This window comes from Corvus brachyrhynchos, unplaced genomic scaffold (genome assembly GCF_000691975.1).
Source record: "Corvus brachyrhynchos isolate BGI_N302 unplaced genomic scaffold, ASM69197v1 scaffold69, whole genome shotgun sequence".
Lineage (NCBI taxonomy): Eukaryota > Metazoa > Chordata > Aves > Passeriformes > Corvidae > Corvus > Corvus brachyrhynchos.
In genome coordinates this window covers 387,654-407,705 of record NW_008240228.1, presented here as the reverse complement: position 1 = coordinate 407,705, position 20,052 = coordinate 387,654, and the positions used below count along the sequence as shown (strand labels likewise).

At 40.8% G+C, this 20,052-nt stretch overlaps 1 protein-coding gene across 1 annotated transcript in view; it reads left to right on the top strand.

Annotated features, from left to right (window-relative positions):
• Positions 1 to 19,156, top strand: part of MACROD2 (MACRO domain containing 2) — an 888,200-nt gene extending 869,044 nt beyond the window's left edge. Inside the window, exons 16-18 of the mRNA XM_017745239.1 lie at positions 8,601 to 8,684; positions 14,047 to 14,115; positions 15,952 to 19,156. Coding sequence (XP_017600728.1) covers positions 8,601 to 8,684; positions 14,047 to 14,108 — 146 coding nt within the window. The 3' untranslated portion in view covers positions 14,109 to 14,115; positions 15,952 to 19,156. The remainder of the gene's footprint in view (positions 1 to 8,600; positions 8,685 to 14,046; positions 14,116 to 15,951) is intronic.
• The last annotated feature ends 896 nt before the right edge of the window (positions 19,157 to 20,052 follow it).

Genomic DNA, 20,052 nt, shown 5'->3' with positions numbered 1-20,052 from the left:
GGGGGGGGGGGGGGGGGGGGGGGGGGCCGGGGCCCCCCCCTGACACAAAACAAAAAATCAAAAATTGAATGGGATTAAAAAACGTCCCAAGACACTTTCTTTAATTGCTTTTTGAAAAATTTTTTGAATTTTTTGAAAAAATTTTGAAAAATTATAATTATTTAATTATTGACACAATTATTGTATCTTGGCAGGAGAAAAAGATGTGATAAGGATCATCTGTAAGGTCTTTGTTATTGAGTCCTGCTAATTACTGCTTCTTTACGAGCAAGTGTGTTTCACTTTTAAAAGAAAGGTGCTGGAGCGAATCCAGAGAATGGCAGCAGAGCTTGGTGAAGGGTCTGGAGCACAAGTCCTAAAAGGAGCAGCCAAGGAAACTGGGGATATTTAGCCTGGAGAAAAGGAGGCTCAGGAAGGGACCTCACTGCTCTCTACAACTCCCTGAAAGGAAGCTGTAGTGAGGTGGATGTTGGTCTCTTCTGCCATGTCTCAAGTGAAAGGATGAGAGGAAATGGCCTAAGCTGTGCCAGAGGAGGGTCAGATTAGATATCAGGAGAAACAAAATCACTGAAAGAGTGCTTTGGTATTGAAATAAGTTGTCCAGGGATGTGGTGGAGTCACTATCTCTAAAAGTGCTCAAGAGCCATCTGGATGTGGCACTTAGGGATACAGTTTAGGCCTGATTTTGTGGTGCAGGGTTGAGGGTTGGACTACATGATCTTGAAGGTCTCTTCCAACTTTGTGATTCTGTGATTCTATGATATGATGATCACCTTGGTTTTAGGAAGCTAACAGTTTTCTAAAATTAAAACAGAGTACTTGGGCAGGAGCTGATGAACCTTCAGAAAAGCAAGTGCTCTTTCCAAATAGCAAGACATTTCAGTCAAGTATGCTCTATCTCTGGTTATCCAAATTTTGAGGTTTGTGGTGGGTTTTATTTGTTTTGGGGTTTTAAAAATATTTTTTACTTTGCATGCTGGCTGTGGTATACTTATATCACAAAAGGTTTGAGAATTATAGCGTACCTATTCCTACCTGTTCCATCTATTAGCAAAACTTTGTTCAACTTCATGTGCCTCTCCTTGATGTAAATATTGTGTTTTATTTTAAGCTGCAAAATTTAGGTTGGGGTCTCTGGATAAATATCAGGGAAGAATCTTTCTTCCACATTATATATTGTTACTGCATTTCATTTAAGTCCATACACTCTCAGCTGTTGTCCACTGCTACTTTGAAGCTCATTCTTCATAATTTTGGTAATAGTCTCCTTGAAAAGGAATTGAACAGAGTGTTTTCTAAAGCTCCTCTTTCGCTTAGCAGTAACCTCTTTCAGAAGCAGTGGCCTCAGAAATAAGTGGTTGCAAGCCAGAAGGATGAGAAGCCTCCTCTGTACATTATTATAAGCTTGGGCAAAGCCTCCTTTTGCCCTGTGTGGATGAAGTAGGTCTGCATGAAAGGTGAGGGTGCTTGCCTGAGAGGAACTCTTCTAACTTCCAGCTCTTCAGGAGTTTGAGGTTCTCTGAGGTTCTTCCCCTCTTCTTCCTCATCTTTTCCTTATACTTTCAATTATAAATATTGTTTCTGTTCACTACAGGTACCCATCTGGTTCTTGCCCTGCTGCTCAAATCTGAGAACTGTCTGAGTCTCCTTTATGTTTGGAGTGATTCCTTTGGAGAAAAATGGAAAGTTTCTTTCCCTTTTTTTGAAATAAAGTATCACATTCTGACCAATCCGTCCTGCTTAGGAGATCCAGGATCTCTTTGCTATCACAGTCTGCTTTTCTGCAGTTTACTCAAGATCATTTGAAGTGCTCAGAAAATATAGTGAATGCAAGATTGGAAAGGAGTAGGGGCAGAGTATGTGCTGCTGATGACAGCACAGGCTATTAAGTTGTTCTGGTTTTTAGTGGGTGGACTGAAGGGAAAGAAGGGCCTATTAAAGCCTTTGGGCTCCCGCATTGGTTCATCAAAATTAAGGCCAGGAGTCTGCACCAAAGATTAATGGTGCAAAGAGGAATTAAAGCTGCTGGAGAGAACTGTTGTGCTACCAAGTATGTGGTGATGAGCATGGTGAGTGTGTGGTGAACACTGATGTTGTGATGGGAGTAGAGGTGCAAGTATCATTCAGCAGGTGGCTGACTCACATGGCCACAGAATCCAGAAGATATTTCTGAATGCCCGGCATCATTCCTTTTAGTGAAAGGCATGCCTTAGGAAATATGGAGATGTCCTGAGGCTTACACAAAAGGGTCCCATAGTGCTCTTATTCCTCACACCTACACAGTTTTTTTAGGATGAGGCAGGTAGTGATCAGGAACTGAACCAAATCATTCATGAGTTTCATAAATGGCAGGAAAAAATGACTGAATGGGAAAGAGAGGTAAATAATCATACCATTTCTGTTCCCTTCCCTTGTCATAATGTTACTGAGCATGCTATCTGCCTTATTTGTAGGCAGGGATGGAACACAAGTGCTTTGGAAGCCATTCAGGACAGGTGATCTACTAGTTTGATCACAACCAGGCAACATTTTAGTTGTGTTAACAGCCAGCAATTGAGGGATCAGATGAAATTCTCTGTGTGCTCCATTTCAGACATTCTATGCTCCAGGCTTCTTCTCTGATGAGATGTTTCAGAAAAAGAGCACCTGGAAAACAATGACACAGCCTTTTACATAGCTAGGCCTTTTCCAGAATAAAACAAAAAATCAAAAAGGCTTTCCTTAAAACAAAGTACCTTATATTATTATATACCTTAGGTATATATACCAATGTACCTTATTATTATTTTAGATGTGCCAAATTTTTATGGCTCTTATGGACCATATTGCTGAGTGACAATCCTCACTAGCCTCCCATTCCCACCTTTGGAAAACGGTAGGCACAATGAGATTTACTAACAGTATGTTTAATAAAGGGCTGGAAGGGGATAGGGATAAGCAAATTTTAGACACTTTTAAAATGCGTTTTTGAAAAATTGCCATTCAGCTTGAGCTGGAAGTAACAGTGGCTGGGAGCACAATGCCTTTAGGTACAGTCGTGTGCACAAACCCAGAGAGCTGAACTGACACATATTGCTCTGGAGGGACAGGGAGATTCATTGCTCTTTGTTACTTTGGAAAACAAAGCCAAAATGCCAAAAAAGAGGGTAAACACTCCATTTAACAATGAAGGGGCTGCAGAAAGAATCCGGAATGATGCTCGCTCAGTGCCCTGAAAAGCCCAGCAAAGCTGGTACAGTAGCCAGCACACCCTCCTCTGAAATCTGCATCCTTGAGTTTTCTTTCATCTGTGGTAAATAATTGCTGGGGATGGGATGGTAGTTGATCAAGGTGTAATATTCCATGATATAACAGATGGAGTTGTTTGTTATTTACTGAGCCACGCTGAATAGCGAGAGGCATGGTGGTGGCAGTGCCATTCCTGCAGATTCAGAGCTGTCGAGCTTGACCTGTGCATTTCAGAAGGACAGCAAGGGAGAAGACTGCCCTCCAGCTTGAACGTAATGAAGCAGAGATGGAAAATGATTGCTGGTTTTTTTCTTAGAGCCCTGAGAGCAGCAGGTTGGGTGCTTATACCTGTAGAGCCATACAAGAAGACAGCATAAATATTTGATGTGGTAGAATCCAGTCTGATTAAAAGAGTCAGTCATCCCAGATGGATATTGAACAGGAGTCAAAGAGAATCCTTGTATCACAGACAGCTTCAGTTTCTAAATGAGGCAGCATTTATAATGGTACTAAAATACAGCCATAAACAAAGTACATGAAGGCTTGATAGTCACATTAGCAAAGCGCTACAATGAAATTACTGGAAAGAAGGAAAAAAAACAACTGGCTATTTGCAGAGCAAGAAAATGGGAACTGGTTTTGACAGATAAGACAATATAGCTGTTGGTCAGAAGAGTTTTGTCTCTCGTTTTTTGTTGTTGTTACTGCAGATGAAAAATGGCACCTTCCAATTCTAAACAGAGAAATTTGGATTTTTTTTTTTTAACACACCTGACTCTCAGGTCTGAGATTAGGGGAAGCATGTTTACAGCTAAACTCAAAACAATAAATTTTATTCAGTGGGTATGAATTGGGAAAATCTGGGCTGTTCAGAATAGCTGTAACATGGTTTTCATATTGCATAATGACAGAGGTAATTTTTTCAAAGTATGTAACACAAGTAAAAGCAACTGCTCCACAAATAATTTAAAGCTAATTAATTTTTTCAGGTTGCAAATTGTCCAGGAGCAGGATAGTATTTTATTTGAATCCCTGTGGCGACACCCAAAATTGCTGAGCAGACCAGCTGTGGGAATAATGGCATTGCCATTTTGCCTGTAAAAATAGTAGTTTTCTGGACTGTAGTAATATTGACAACTCTTTTGTCCCTCAAATATTCAGAATGATCTTAGGGCCAGGATTTCCCACTTATTACAAGACTTCTAAAATTGGGGAATTTTTTAAGATTTAAGTTATCATGGAGTATGTGATTACAGTGACAGAACTAATTTACACATGAAACTTTTTCTTCTGTTTGTCTTAAAGGGAGTCCCTGACATTATTAACCAGCTAGAAACTAAGAGCAGGAACCCAGGTTCCTGTTTCAGAGCCCACTTGACATCCCTTACCCACACCCAATGCCAAGGCTGGTCTTGAAGGCTGGGCTCTGCCAAGAGAACCCCCCTTGAGACTCATCAAAGAGGAATAAACATCCTTAAGGCAGGCAGCTCAGAGCAGAAACTCAGTTCTTGGGTTGTTACAGCTTCTTAGCCTACGCTGTTGCCTGCTTTTATTGCTTGAAATAAATGTAAACCTTGTCCAAAGGGAGAAGGAGGGTGATGAGGAGGACAAGAGTTACACTTTTTACTTGTTAGAATTTATTGGGAGTTTGGAAAACAGATGTCTAACCTCTATGCTTGGTCAATTTTTAAATTGATGCTAAGGTATGAAGAGCTACGACAACTTCATGTGACTCTTGTAAACAGTACATGAATCTAGAGGGGGAAAAATCATATTTCTCTAGAGAGAATTATGTATTAACTGTAAGCACATGGAACAAGTAACATTGTGACTATTAAGGGGGAAAAAGAAGAGATGAAATAAGAGTACAGAGATTTCTATCTTCCTGGTATATACTTGTCTTATTCATTGGAAAAGGCTGGGAGCCTTGCTTGCCCATGCCAGGAGCCCATTGTTTCTTAGTGCTGAGCTAGTTGTGTAACCAGTCGGCAAAGGGCTCAGGTAATGAGCTCTGGCAGGAGCGCAATTGGAAATGGGAATTGATATTGAAAGCAGTATCTCCCGTGCTCCCTCCCCTTCAGGAACCCTCAGCTCCTGCGTAGAGACCTGAAATCCTTTGCTTGTTTGTGCTTTAACCTGAAGCAATCAAATCAAGGGAGAGGCCTCATGAATAAATTGGTTGTCCAGGCAGTTTCTGGTATTGATCAAATTCTGCTGTTTATGTGAATTGAGCTGATCTCAGAGTGGCACTTGAATTGACTGCACAGCAGAGGAGCTATTTTGGATAGTACCCTTTCCACATGCATGGCAGTATAGTGAATGTTCCTGTGCCCATCCCACAGTAATAATGAAGGAAGAAATTAAATTTATATTAACCGAATCCGTAAATCTTCACAAAAATGGGACAGTGTACTGTGCAAGCCTCTTCCCAAGATTTGCAGTGGTGCTCAGCTTTGTAAAAGTTTAAAATATCTTCTGCCTAGTTTGACCCTGAACATTGTTTCCCACTATCATTTTCTTGCTGACAATATCCAACAATAAACCCCCAGTGTAAAAAACCACTGATACTGCAGCAATCCCCTTCTAGAAAGGATGGGGAATCAGCATTTTGGACGTGGAAAGAAAGTGAAAAAGCAGAACAAAAGCAACTCTTCTGACAGTATTTATGATCCTAAACCTCTGAAAAAAGTAATTTTGCAGATCTGTTGATATTGTTGTTACTCCTCCTAGCCCCTTTCTAGACTTGCCATCCCCCATCCCATGCCTGATTTTATACCTGCAAATGGGAGAGAATTGGGACAAAGCACACGTGCAGAAATTTACACACGGACATGTGTCCACAAAATGCCTTCTCTTTCATTAGCCTCCATCATCATCACCTCCTGCTATGCCAATAAACCTTTGCACCTGTCAGCTGCATAAGAGATTTCTGAAATGGAAAGCGGGAAACCTTTCAGCAGTTTGGTGAAGCCAGGCATGCCAGCTGTTAACGATCTTGCAGTAAGGGCTGGGAGCTTCAGGTCATCTTCAGGCAGTGACAACAGGAGAAACTGGGAGGCAAGACATAACCTGTCATATCATATCTCCTTTATTTTGTTAACAGATGGTGGTTTAGAGGAGTCAAAGTCAGAGTCACAGGCAGCAGCTGCCAGTCAGAGCACATTGGTGTTTAGCAGACATCCCAAATACTGCATCAGACATCAGGGTGTCTTGGTGAGAAGGGCTGCAGGCTGTACTCACGTAGAGACAGTCAATAGGACAAGAGGGAGTGGTTTTAACCTGAAAGAGTAGGTTTAAGACTGGATATTAGGAGGAAGTTCTTTACTCAGAGGGTGGTGAGGCCCTGGCACACACTGTCTTGTGAAGCTGTCGTTGCCCCATCCCTCAAGGTGTTCAAGGCCAGGCTGGATGAGGCTTGGAACAGCCTGGTCTAGTGGAAGGTGTCTCTGCCCATGGCAGGGGGATTGGAACTAAATGGTTTTTAAGCTTCCTCCCAGCCCACACAATTATTCAGTGATTTTTCAAAATTTTATTTTTCATAGAGCTGCTTCCCTCAGATAATCAAAATGTATCACAATCTGAATGTCTCTGTATCTTCCTTGATTAATCAGTGTTTTCATGGTCCCTCAAATTTCATATTGATTTTGCCAGGAGAAGTCAGGCAGGGATTTTGAAACACCTGCTCAGTCTTGTACTTGACAAATTCCTGCCATATTTGTGTGGGGTCACCTGGGTTTATCCTTTGCATAAGCCAAAAAGACAGGTGGGCGAGCACTGGGAAATCTTGGGGATGTTGGTGCATAAAAAACTTCAGGAGATAACCACACTCACTCTCATGAATTCCCTGGAGAAGCATCTGGGGTCTGATGCACCCACAAAGGGGCCATTTAAGGCACTCGCAGATATGCAGCATTCTCAGTCACAGATGTTTACAGGCATTTTGTTTGTGTCTGCGGGGAGATGACTTTAAGCCAGTGAGGAAGAGGTGAAGCTCGTGATACAATGATCCATGGAAAAGTTTCTGCATGAGAAGTAAGGTCTGTTAAAATTATGAGTAACATTTCCATCACTGTAAAGTCATCCATCCCCCAAGCTTGGTAGGACCATAGGTCAGGCATTGGAATAGGGTGCCCAGGGAAGTGGTGGAATCCCCAGCCCTGAAAGTGTTCAGAAGATGAGTGGATGTGGCACTTGAGGACATGGTTTGGTGGTGTATGTAGCAGTGCTGGGTTAACAGTTGGACTTGATCATAGGGGTCTTTTCCTACCTTAACAATTCCATGATTCTGTGACTCTATAGGTAGTGTGCCAGAAGTTGCCAATGAAAATAGCATTGCCGTCACAGCAAGAAGAGAGGAAACTAAATTCCCCATGACACCATTGGCTTGCAGATAAAATTAGAAGGAAAAGTGGCTGAAATTTTCAATGGTAGATACATTTTTATGGACAAAATAAATGTAGTACACTCCAGTGGACTTTAAAACCCCACTTCAGAATTCCACAGGAAAAAGAAGGAGGTTTTTCAGAGGTGGTGAAGGTTTAATCTGTGTTGCTGAAGGGGTACATTGTTTCAGTTTAGGAATAAAATGTTTTTGAAATATCTGAGTCCTTACTATACTCTGCTGTCTCATTATAACCACCCAAATGCCTGGATCACTTAGTGACCAGTCACCTGATATCCTGTAGTTCAGTCACAGGATGGGTGCAAAGGCTTTACAGCAGCCACAAAAGTAGAGAAGTAGCATGATGGAATGTAAATAAAAATTGGCTTCTTAGCCAATGGCAGAATAGTAGAATTCTGTCTAAAACAGCAAATCCTTTTTTTTTTCCTTTTCAAATATTGTTAGAGTTTGAATGCAAGCTTCCAGACAAACCTGAGGCAGAAGAGATAAAAATGTTGAGTTATAGTGATAAAATGCATTTTCCTACATTCATATTCTAGTTTGTGTCTGAATACCTAGTATATTTGAACTTTTCACTGTATTTATTTTCTTTCTGCTAGCTAGAGAAACTTTATAACAGTGAGTAAGTCCCCATCATATATTTCATTTTATGAGCAGAAGGAATTCTCTAAAAGTGATGAGAAAAGAATGATGGGGAGGCAGAAGCACACACCACGATGTGGTTTTAACAATCCCAGTTAAAAAGAGCATGAATTGCTAAAAATATTCAGGCAATTATTTTCAAAGCATGTTCCTCCCCCTATATCCTCTGTCCTCTTCTCTAGTGGGTGCCACTATACAGCAGTGAAGTCTACAAAGGTAAGAGCATGCCAGAAGGAAAACAAAAAACCAGGCATGAGGAGTCTGAGAATTAGACATCAATCAGGTACTGTGAGTATTGATTTTTCTCCTTCTTTGGCTTATATTATAGGGATACAAGAGCAAGAGGAAACTTCTGTGGAGCCTATGAAAATTGACCTTGCAAGTCAAGCAGCAGACGTTTCAAATAAGGATGGTATGTTGTTCTATTGTTTTTAATTAATTTTTTAGGGTAATGGCTTTAAACTGAGAAAGGGCATGTTTAGATTAGATATTAGTAAGGAATTGTTCACTATGAGGATAGCAAGGCAGTAGAACAGGTTGCCCAGAGAGCTGTGGATGCCCCATTCCTGGAAGTGTTCAAGGCCAGGCTTGCGAGGGCTTGGAACAACTTGGTCTGGTGGAAGTCTCCTTGCCCATGGGAGGGGAGTGTAACTAGATGGTCTTTAAAGTCCTTTCCAAGCAAAACCATTCTATGATTCTGTGTACTGTCCTGAAGTTGATACCTAGCATTGCCTTTCTGGAGTTTGTTTATATGTTTCCTCCTAAAAAAATTGAGTTATATTTATAATCTCTTCAACTGAGTAATTTTGAGAGTTTCTACTGTCTTGTGAGTCTGGCGGAAGTAACTTTCAGCACTGTAGCCCTGCTTTTTGAGTTAATTGGGTTAATGTGTTCAGTTGGTATGTTCCACACTGCCTGCCTTTTAACTAAGTAATATTTTAGACCCAGGGTAGTTTTGGTCTTGATATCAAATTGGCCAAGAGGTTGGGGGTTTAATACTGCACTCAGAAGATATTTCTGAAAATTTCTGTTCTAGGGTCCAGGTCCATCAAGGGGGAAGTGTTTGGCAGTATAACCACTCTGAAGTTGTGGGTTAGTCTCATTCTAGGTCAGCTCTGATTTCCTTTCCTCCTCCTTCAGTGTCCATGTATAGGTCAGTCTGGTAACCGTTCTCTCACTAGAAATTTTACTGTTAATAAAACAACCACAATTTTATTGACCCAACAGCAGTTCCAGCCAGGTTTGTGGACATAATCAACCCAAAATTCCTGACTTGGAAATTACATTCCTCCAACATTGACCTCAGTGAGCTGATGACCTATCTCTGTGGCAAATTCCAGCAAGGGCCGAGTACTAGGAAGCTACTCAAAATCTGCAGTGTGTAACATCCTTGTAAACAAAAAAATAAGTGACCTTCTTGATTTATCCTGTGTGTAAAGAAATAGTGGCAGGAATCGGCATACTGGTGCTTAGGTTTTGGCGAGGCAGACCCTTTATCACTTGTCTTGGTCAGTTCTTGTAGCGTAACAGAGCTACATACAGGGTTTTTTTGGGTTTTACGTGAAGGGGCTTTTTTAGTGCCCCAAACAGCAGTGGGTTTGGGACTGGGGGTCCAATCCTCATTTTATACCCATAGACTCCTCTCTGTAGTGAAGGCTATTTTTTAACTCTTTCTTTAACCTCCTCAACATTGCCATAATATAAATTGAAGGCACACTTTTTAACATCTCAAAGACAAACCAATTATATTCTTTTTGCAATTACACGAAGAATCTGATGTTGATTTCCTTTCTCTGATGTCAGATTGTGCTGCAGCATTTGAATTGGTGACTGATTAGATACTGGCCTGTAACAAAGTTTCCAAGCACAGGAAAAGAAAGTGTGCATAATGAATTTTCTTTTTTTAAAAAATACTAGAGATTATGCTATTACTAGTAGAAGTGCAGAATAAAGCCAAAGCAGCCTTCTTGACTCATCCTTTGAACAAACAAACCCAAAAGTCGTAACACATTAAAACATTTGAATTGTGAATCCATGGGATAGTTTGGGCTGCTTAGTGAAAACAAATCCAAATTTACTAAAGGAGTATCTTAAGGGATTTCTGGGCTGGAAAGGAAAGCAATTGCATAGCTGTTTTAACATGTGCCATAGGATAGGACAGCAGGATCAGCTAGTGGTTTCCGAAATGAGGATCTTGATAGGTTTCTCTGTTTCAAATCTTGCTTGTCTTGTAGGGTCTTCTGCATATGACTCATTTTGTACCTTCCTTTTCTTTGAACTTTCTAAGGTATATGAAAGGACAGGAAAAGGGTGTTTGCTTAGGCTGCCAAAAAGTGCTTCACTTGTCAGGCAAATCTTTGTTTCTAGACAGCTTGAGTTGCTATTAGGATTATATTACAGGATGTTTTTCCTTGTGGACATATACTGCATGTTCAAAAAAAAAAAAAAGAGAGGAAGGATCAAACTCATTCCCTTTGACAGTAATTTTTATGTAAATTGCCTATTTCTTTCTCTGGTCTTCTTTCTACCCCAGAAGATCTTATTGCTTCACAGCTGAAAGCACAAGCATATATCACCGCATCCCCCTTGGCAGCCTAGCTCTTGTGGTTTAATTTCATGTACAATGGCACAGCGAAAAGTGCATTAGAGATGCGGAGTTTAGACAGCTTAGGTGGATTTCGATATTGGTTCATCCAGTGGGCAGGTCCATGAAAGTGATAAGTATTTGAGAAATTACTATTATTTGAAACCTGGGCTTGATTCTCCATCAGGAAAACTGTCAGAAGGTGCATCTGTAGCCTGGACAGGGCCGTGTGTACAGACGCATATTTGTCCTGCCTGTTTCCATCAGCCCCCAGAGCAAAGACCCCTGGATATTAAATTTCTTGTACCCAGGAGAGATTTGCTGATTCGTTGTTTTTTTTTTTTTTAATGACGGCAAACCCCACCTTTGGTGATTGGGCTCTTAGATGGCATTTCCCTGACAGCAGCCTTCTTTTTCTTTCTTTTTTTTTCATTATTTTTTCTTTGTCCCTTTCTTTTTCTTTCTTTTTTTTTTTTCTTCTTTCTCTTTATACCACCAAAGCTGTAGAGACTACTAAGGCAGTTTTTCGTTTCCAGCTGGTATTAGTCAGATCAAACGTTTCACAATGGGGTGAATCACCTTTTTTATTTCAAGCCTGTGGAAAGATGCATCCTGATTTAAATCAAAACACTAGTATTTTGGTGTCATCTGCTGTCCAGGCCTATGGCATAATATCCTGGGCTAAAGAAATGCACTCACTCTCTTACAGACGACTTTTACTTGGCTCTCCAGGTCTCCCATTTGACTGTCTTCTCCACATAGATGCTGTGCTGTCACTCCTGGCTAGCTGACCTTTCAGCACATAGCTGTCTTGCTAGGATGAGGAATAATGCTGCACTGCCAAAGCACATCCCCCAGGTCAGCAGCAACGGCAGTGCTGTGAGGGATGGGAATTATTTGCTGGGTTATTCCTTCTCCTCTTGGAAGGAACTTTCTTGCTTTTGGGGGAGAAATCCCTGCCTGGTCATCATTTGAGAGCTGATAGTTTTGGCCCCCAACAGCTCAAAATTTAAGAAAAACCAGACAGAGAATGTCGACATCCATCACACAGAGATGTCTATTTCTGGCATAAAAAGCCATCCATGAAGGTGCAGAAGGAGGTGCAGGTAAAACTGAATTTAGGAGACGTGCACCTCTTTGCACTCCAGGTGCTTCTCTGAGTTGTTGGATGATGTAGCATATGATGGGGAGGTGCCACAAGACCACTAAAGTGAATTAGCAGTTTAACACCTCTAAAAACCTTGTTTACTGGGGAGAAGTCCCATTTTGGCTTGTGAGGTGATTGGATGTAGAACACCCAGGGCTAATGATGCCATCCTGACACCACCTCATGCTGGGAGGCAGCAAGGACTGTGAGTCACATCCCCACCATACCTGGTGGCAGTTCTTCCATGTGTTCTTGTGCTATGTGCTTCGCTGCTGTGTTGTTTTCTGGCTAAACAGAGAGAATTTTGTGGGTGGCCTCATAGTGGCATATGTTGGGGTTCACTCAGTGGTCTGCAGAAGCCTATCCTTCAGTCAGACCTTCCTGTCCCTACTAGAGCTCATGCAAAGAGCCAAGCTCGGTCACAAACACACAGGAAGAAGTTCAACTGGGATGCTGACAGAGCCTAATCACAGGTTCCAAGTCCAGATTTATTTTGCAAGAGGTTTCTGTAGAACATGAGTGAAGGCTGACGGTATTTTCAACAAATAACTGCCAGTGAAGCTGTCCAGTATAATGAGGCTGGGAGAGGATGCTGTTGTCAGTATGCAGCAGCCTTCCTTCAGTGATTTTTTTATTAAGCATCCTGTCTTTGCTATGCAAATGTGGTAAAGAACACAAGCTTGCTAAATGTGATGCGCATCAGAGCTCTGTAATCAGGAGAAGATACTCTTCTTATTATTCATCACATACATCCAGGAAGCCATTACAGTATCTGCTCTGCATATGGATGATTTATATGAATAATTTACAAATAATTCATCAAAACTCTAACAGGTACATTGACATGATATTGATTCAGAAAAGAGATCGTACTGCCTGACTGGAAGTAGCATTGTTATTGATTTGGGGTTTTTTTTCCTCCTCTCTCCCATCTTACCTTAATTTCCAAATCTTCTACTCATGTTTGAGGTTTTTTCCTGTCACCCAAGTCAAATGACTTGTAATCTGCAGGTGATACCACGACACAAAGCAAGGGTAAAGAAAGAAAAAAATTGTTTTAATAAAAATGGCTTCATTCAAATTCAGTGCAGAATACTAGATAATAGTCTTAAAACTGCAGGTATTTATGTTTAGCCTCACAACCAATCATACCTGCCATAGTTTAGATGATAGTTTTGACAAATGTCATGGTGAAGTGAGTTTAAGCCTTCTATTTAATATTTTTCGGGGTTTTTTGGGGGTTTTTTTTGTAATTTTAAATGAAAATAAGGTTGGCTTTGTAAGTGGATCCTACACTAACAAACCATTATTGTAGGAGTATAGCAACATTGCCTCTAAATCCTCCCCTAGGTTCCAGCAATTTGCAGTTCAAGAACTTCGGGAAGCAGCATCTCTGTAACTGAGACAGCGTCAAAAGTGTCACAGCTTGACTCCTGCAATTTAGGGACATGGTTTAGTGGCACTTGGTAGTGCTAGGTTTTTGGTTGGACTCAGTGATCTTAAGGGTCTTTTTCCAACCTAAATTATTCTATTTTTCTATGGAAGTGGATCTGTGTTCATCCTATGGCTCAACCCTGAGTCCTACTAGGGACTTTGTCAGAAGGCAGTGTTTGAATCAGAGGGTCAAGATTTGAGTCTGAGGGTCAAGGCCACTTAGTCCAGCAAAACTCTGTATCACTCTTTGGCAATACCTATATCTCTGCCTGTGGCCTACAGAGAGAGATGAAGGTCATTATGACCTTGATCTGGACTCCTTGGTTGGGTGCCAAAGTCAGACTGGATGGATGTGGACCAAAGAGAAAATCTAGAGTCAGAGGCTTGCCTTTCTAGTGATGCTATAGCCTGCATCCTTGCAGGACTGTTTGTCGTGTTGTCCAGGGAACTCCAGATTAGGATGGGTCCTCTAAGAGACCTACTCAATGACTTAAGAGATTTCTTAATGCAATAAATGTCCCTTTTGGTTTAGAGGCAGTTATTACTCCACATGATAAACTTAACGAGTATCATTAATAGAGTCTAATGACCATCTCATTTCTTTTTCAGCTGAAGTGAATAGTCAAGTTGAAAGTATAAACGATCAAATGGAAACAGAGTGGAAAGCTTAAGTAACAGGTAAGATCTTTACAACTATTTTTTCTCCCCTATTTTTCCATACAGTTTCTGTATGAAAACTTGCTTTAAAAACACCTGAATTAAAGTTAAAATTCACCAAACTTAAAAAATAAAAAATAGGAAGTCAGAATACAAAGGATGTCTAATATGGCCCGTATTTCATCATAAAAAGAAAGACTTGATTTGTCAAGCAAATATTACAGCTGCAATCTGCAGCTGTAATGGGTTTAGGTAGCGCATGGTCTTAGATCATCAGAGGGCAAAACAGCACTGAGATAAGGAACAGAAGAATAACTGACCAAACAATTTTTGGCATTGCTTTGGAAAATGACAGGCAATTTATATTGGTTGGAACCAAGCTCAATTCTGTATGAGCTGTGTTCTGGGAACAAAAGGGTCACATGATAAGGAGTTTTTTGCCCTTGGCTCTCCAGTACCTAAAGTCTCTTCAGCAATACCACTGAAAAACAAGCCAAAGTCAGAGAGCTACCTTCTGGAGCTCTGCTGCCTTTTGGAGCTTTTTTTTTGGCTTTACACACTAAATGATAGTGCTGTGGCTGGAGCAGTGGTAGTTGTCGAGGCAGTGTTTTTCATAGGCACAAACAGCATTTCCTCTAGACTAAAATGAATAATGAAAGACAGAAGTCCAAGGCTCTTCGTTAACAAAAAGAAGTAGTAGCCATTTCTCCCTCAGAAGTAGCTTTCAGTGCACACTGCTTCCTTTGGTGTAGGGTTTTTGAGAAATACCAGTATCATCAACAGCAACATGCTATATTTATCCTTGTAATGGGGTTTCATGTAGCACAAGAGCAAGCTATACAGTGGAGGCAGCTGTAACACAGAGTTTTAAAACACAAGGTCTTATTACTGAATTAGTGACTCTTGGTCCTTATCAGCATACAGGTGATGTGCTACTATACTGCTGGAGTGAGAAGTAGCCCTGATGGTGTCCCGTTTAAAAAGTACTGAAGTAAAAATAGGATGCACCCTCAAAATACTAATTAAAGTACAGTGTCCATAACTCTTCCTCCCCCTCCCTTAGCTTCTTGTTCAATCAGAAAAAGAGGAAATAATGAAATCCTTAAGTTAAAAATACATCAATATGTTAATATCCTTCCTCTGTTTAAAGACATTTATTTGAATATTACACTTTTCATGTAGCCCTTAAGAAGTCTGTGTCTCATGCTGCATTTTCCCATAGAAATTATTATCTGTGAATGTTTAGGGCTGGAGTAATTTTTGCTCATGAATTAGCAATCAATTAATAAATCTCTTCACTTCCACTGCAATATGTGGCTTTGCAGGCACCTTTCTGATGCAAAGGGGCCGGATCCTGGGCACACCATGTCTTGCTCAGCAGTTCAATGGCATGCACAGGATTAGAAGCAGTCATCAAATTCATTGCAACTCTCTGTCAAAGTCATCCTAACTCCATTGCTACTGTTTTAATTACTAAGAGCAATCCCCAGGGGGGATTGATCAGCCTGTTAAGCTTCAGAGAATATCACATGGATCTTTTTGGAGTCAAGGAGGTCCATGCACTTGCTATTTTTTGTACTTTAATGTGTTGTTTGTATCACCAAAGTACCTGCCAGAGCTGGGGGTCTCTGGTATCAAGCTGGTGCTTGATGGTGCTATGGAAAACCAAGACACCCTGATAAGCACAGATAATTTGCTCACCCAATATTAGCTGTTATATATAAGCTGTGTCACACACACACATTGGACAAAAAAAAGAAACTGTAGGCATCTGTTGCTGGAAACATGAGACCTGGGTTCTGTGCAGACATTTGAAAATTTTACTGTTTTTTTCCACTTTTCTCTCCACTGCTGTAGTGAAGGAAGGATGCAGGAGAGGAGAGACCCAAGGAAACCCTACGGGAAGGCACTGACATCCTACAGCATCATTCTTGGCCGAAAAGAGCACACAGAGAAGATCAGTGGGTTGGGAGGGGGGTAGCTTTTGAGGGAATGAGTCTTTGCTTTAATTTCTCTTTGTTCTTCGTTCCATTTCGTTCTGTAAGCCTGTTGGAAAGAATCATAACTTCCCAGGTGTAATGATGTTTTGCAATTAACCCTGCATTTACAACAGTTTCTTCTGAAATGTGAGTCCCTCGCTTATACTGGGTCTCTTTTCCTCCTGCATCATACCATCAGTAGCCTCTTTCCGGGCCCACCCCTTTTCTAGCATCATTATCTTCTTTCCCATGATCAGCCTATGCTGTGCCATGTCCTTACATGTGAATAACACATGCGGCCTCAAACAGCCAGCACCCCAAATCCAACTTCCTTTTTCCAGTTAGTTCTGCACATCTCAAAACCAGTGCTGTAAGTATGACCTTTGGGTACAGGTAGGCAACAGACATTTCCTCTATGCTGGAAAGACTGTGCATTCGAGGCATCTTTAAATACAGCTCCTGGCTTTAATAGCTTCACACAGCAGCTTTTGTGAACCCTCATTACATTTTCCACTGCATATGCATGAATTTTTATTTTTTTTAAAAAGCAATTAACAGTTATTTGAATGTCTCTCCATATGTCACTTGTTCTGCCAGCAAATGCTGCACTGAAATTTGTAGAAAAGGAGCAAAAGGTTTCCATGTACATTTCCCAAAAGTGCTGTAACCAAAACAGACAGAAAATACACTGGATGGAAGAGCACACAACCTGTGTCCATAGTGGGATGTGCTACAAATTGTATTTTAAAGAGCTGCTAAGAATAATTTGATCATTTTAAGCAAAGTAATTGATTCTAATTTGATCATTTTAGGAAAAATAATTGATTATGGTTTTTTCTTTCACCCCAAATACTCCTGAATCATAGAATAGATATTTAATATTTGGCCAGAAAAAGAAAGTTTAAAAAAAGGTAGACATATCTCTATCCTTCTGTAATCTGGGTTCACCCCAGCTAGAGTAGTTTCGATGATAAATCCTGTGCTGGAGTAAAAGGAAGTCAAGGGGGACCCAAGCATACCTAACATGGGCTACAACAGTCAGTGCTTGTTAATTCAAAAGGGTGTCAAGGAGAAACAAGGATTAGAAAGGAAAACAGGAAAAGCATCAGATTACACACATAGAGTACAGCCCCTAGAAAGGGAGCCCCCCACACACACTCCCCTTCTCTGTGGGATTCCAGCATGTTTGCTTGAGGTGGGATCAGAAGCGTATTTCTGTGTGCTGCCTCCTGTGGTATATTCACCCAAGTGTGACTAGTGCCAGAGAGGCTCTCAAGGAGCTTCTTCATCACCTGGAGTGGATGCACAACTCCAAATTGGATTGATTGTAGGAGTAAATGAGTTAATTTAAGTCTATGTATCAGTTTGAGAATTTTGCTAACATTACCTATAGTTGATAACTACAGTTCCTCTGGCTCTTTTTCTCTCCAAATACCCTTGAAAGGACTCCTTGTTCCCTTTGAGGTGCCTCTGATGCTTTCCTTTCCCATCCTTGGGGTCATGCTTGACAGAACATGTCTTTTGGGATGTGAACTTTTCTGCATGGTCCCTTGTGTTTCTGTGTATTTTCCATACTGGGTTATTATGATTGAAACAGGCCTGTCATAATAGGTAGGTCAGGAGTAGATAAATACATCAGGAGGATGGTATAACTGTGATAACTTCAACAGACTATCCAGTCCCCTGAATGTACTGCTGTACCTGTTTTGATCGTGCTTCCCCATGGGCAACATTAACATTAGCCATGAATCAGATGTCCCTCTTTTTTCAGCAACTTTGGTTTTAGCAAGGGAGCCAAAGGGACAGCCCCACAGGAGGCTGGATGCTGAAGTGTGATCATTCAGAAGGAGATAAAGATTCCTTAAATGTCTTGTGAAGACTGACTAGCAGTTAAAGAAAAAAATTAGCTGCAAAGATGCATCATATTAGGCACCCTCTAGCCCCTGACAGTAATTTCATTTTGCTTTTTATTTAACCTTGGTAGACAATAGTGAGTCTTCGAAACAACCATTTGCCCAATGATGTGTCAGCAAGGCATGAATTCCAGAAAGTGTAAAGCAAGGAAACCTATGACTAGATTAAGTCCTTACTGTACTATTTCCAGCCTTGTTTATATCTGTGTTCCTTTGGCTTGGTTTTGGTTTGAGTTGTTGGCATTTTTCACTACTCATAAAGTGAGTATACTTTGGCAGCATGAGTTCTCAGCTGTGTTAATAATAGTCCATGCAGTCAGTCTCTGATGTTCTTCTGGAGATGCAGAAAAGTAACAAGCTGGTTTTGTAGAAGAGCAAGCATTAGATGGAGAATCACTGGTATTTATGTCAAGGATTTTGGTTTAAACTCAAAATGTATTCACAGAAGGTGGCATAAAGGAAGTAGCAGCCCTTGGGTGCTGATGTTTGCATTCAGCGTAAGAGGCTCTGCTTGATTGTTGTTTCTCCTGTGTCTGAAAGTGCTCACCCCTACCATTAGGCATGATATTCCTCAGGCTGGTGACTGCTCCCATGATGACATCCAAAGGTAATACTTAGACATAGTCTGTAATAATGGGTCACTGCAGCTAATTGTCACTCTTTCTATAAAGCACTGAGAAAGCCTCTCTTTGAATTAACACTGTTCTGCTTTAGGACTTGAATGAAATTGTATTTAAAAAAAATAAGAGTTTTCTCTATATGCAGTGCATGCTGGCTTTGCTTTTAAAATTACAAAATTTAACAGAGTATGTGGATCTATTTTCTCGAGGAATAGGGATTTTTATCATATTATTCATCCAGGATTTGCCTTACCCTGACATTTGTGATATAAGTTTTAAAAAAGTGTAAAAATCTAAAAAGGTAATTTTCTTGACCAAAAAATATGTTTTTACTTCAATGCAAAGAAATGTAGAATGTTGCTTGCAAAATGTCTTCTAATAGATGGTCTAGCAGTTATATGGGTTAACATAGGCCTTTTTTGTTACTTTGTCATTTACATGATGAACCCATCTGAGTCTCATTACTTTCCTTGTAACTTAAAGAACTGATGCCTTCATACTACCTTGTTAAAGCAAAGTGTTAATAAAGCTTGTCCTGAAGACAAGGCAATGCCACTCCCGTGTTTATTACCTCCTCACCAAGTCAATGGTGCAGAGGTCATTTTGGTTGTCCATGAAGGACATTTAAGTTTGGATGTGCCATCCGCAACACCTACAGCTAGATCCTCACTAAAATTTGTCATTTGGTGGATTCTTGTAAGAACCAGATACCTCCTGGCAGGGGGGATTTTTAGAAGATTTTGAAGCTCAAAGGGGAAAAAGTGTCTTGGCTGGTCCCATTGCTGCACAAGAGATGTTACAAAAAGTGTCCTGTTGCACTAAATCCCAGCATCTGTTATCTGTCAAAGAATGTTCCATATATATGGAGTATAATACTCCACAGGTATAATAGAGAATTATGTATGCTAGATGTTATCAGTCCTTTCTACCATCACTTATTTAAAAAATGGGTAGGTAGAGGATACTTCAAAAATCGCAAAAGTAGCTTTTTTTCTTCCCATGAGACTGACATAGCTGAACTGTGTGTACTGACCCAGCCTTACTCTTCTCATCCAAGGCTTTAAGTGAGGGAGTTGGCTGTGTGGGTTCAACACTCTGCAAGAAATGGCTTCGTTCTCTGGAATCTCTCCTTGCATGCAACCCTTGGACTGCCAAGTGGAAGAGGACAAGGTATAGGAGATGCATGGCAGTAGGGAATGTCTGCCTTTTTGCTGGATGCAGGCCCCAAATGTATATATGGTCTGAGCTAACCTGAGAGAGATAAATACCAGCAATAGCTGTGATTCTCACTGGCTTCAGCTGTTTTCACTTTATCTCCAGAACTGTACAGCAGTGGAGGTACCTACTTTACCCACGCTGTAGCCTTTTTCTGCTGCAACAGTGTGTGTGTTTAAAGGGAGAACAAATAAATTGCCTTCTTAGCTAGGAGAAAGTACTGTCCATCCC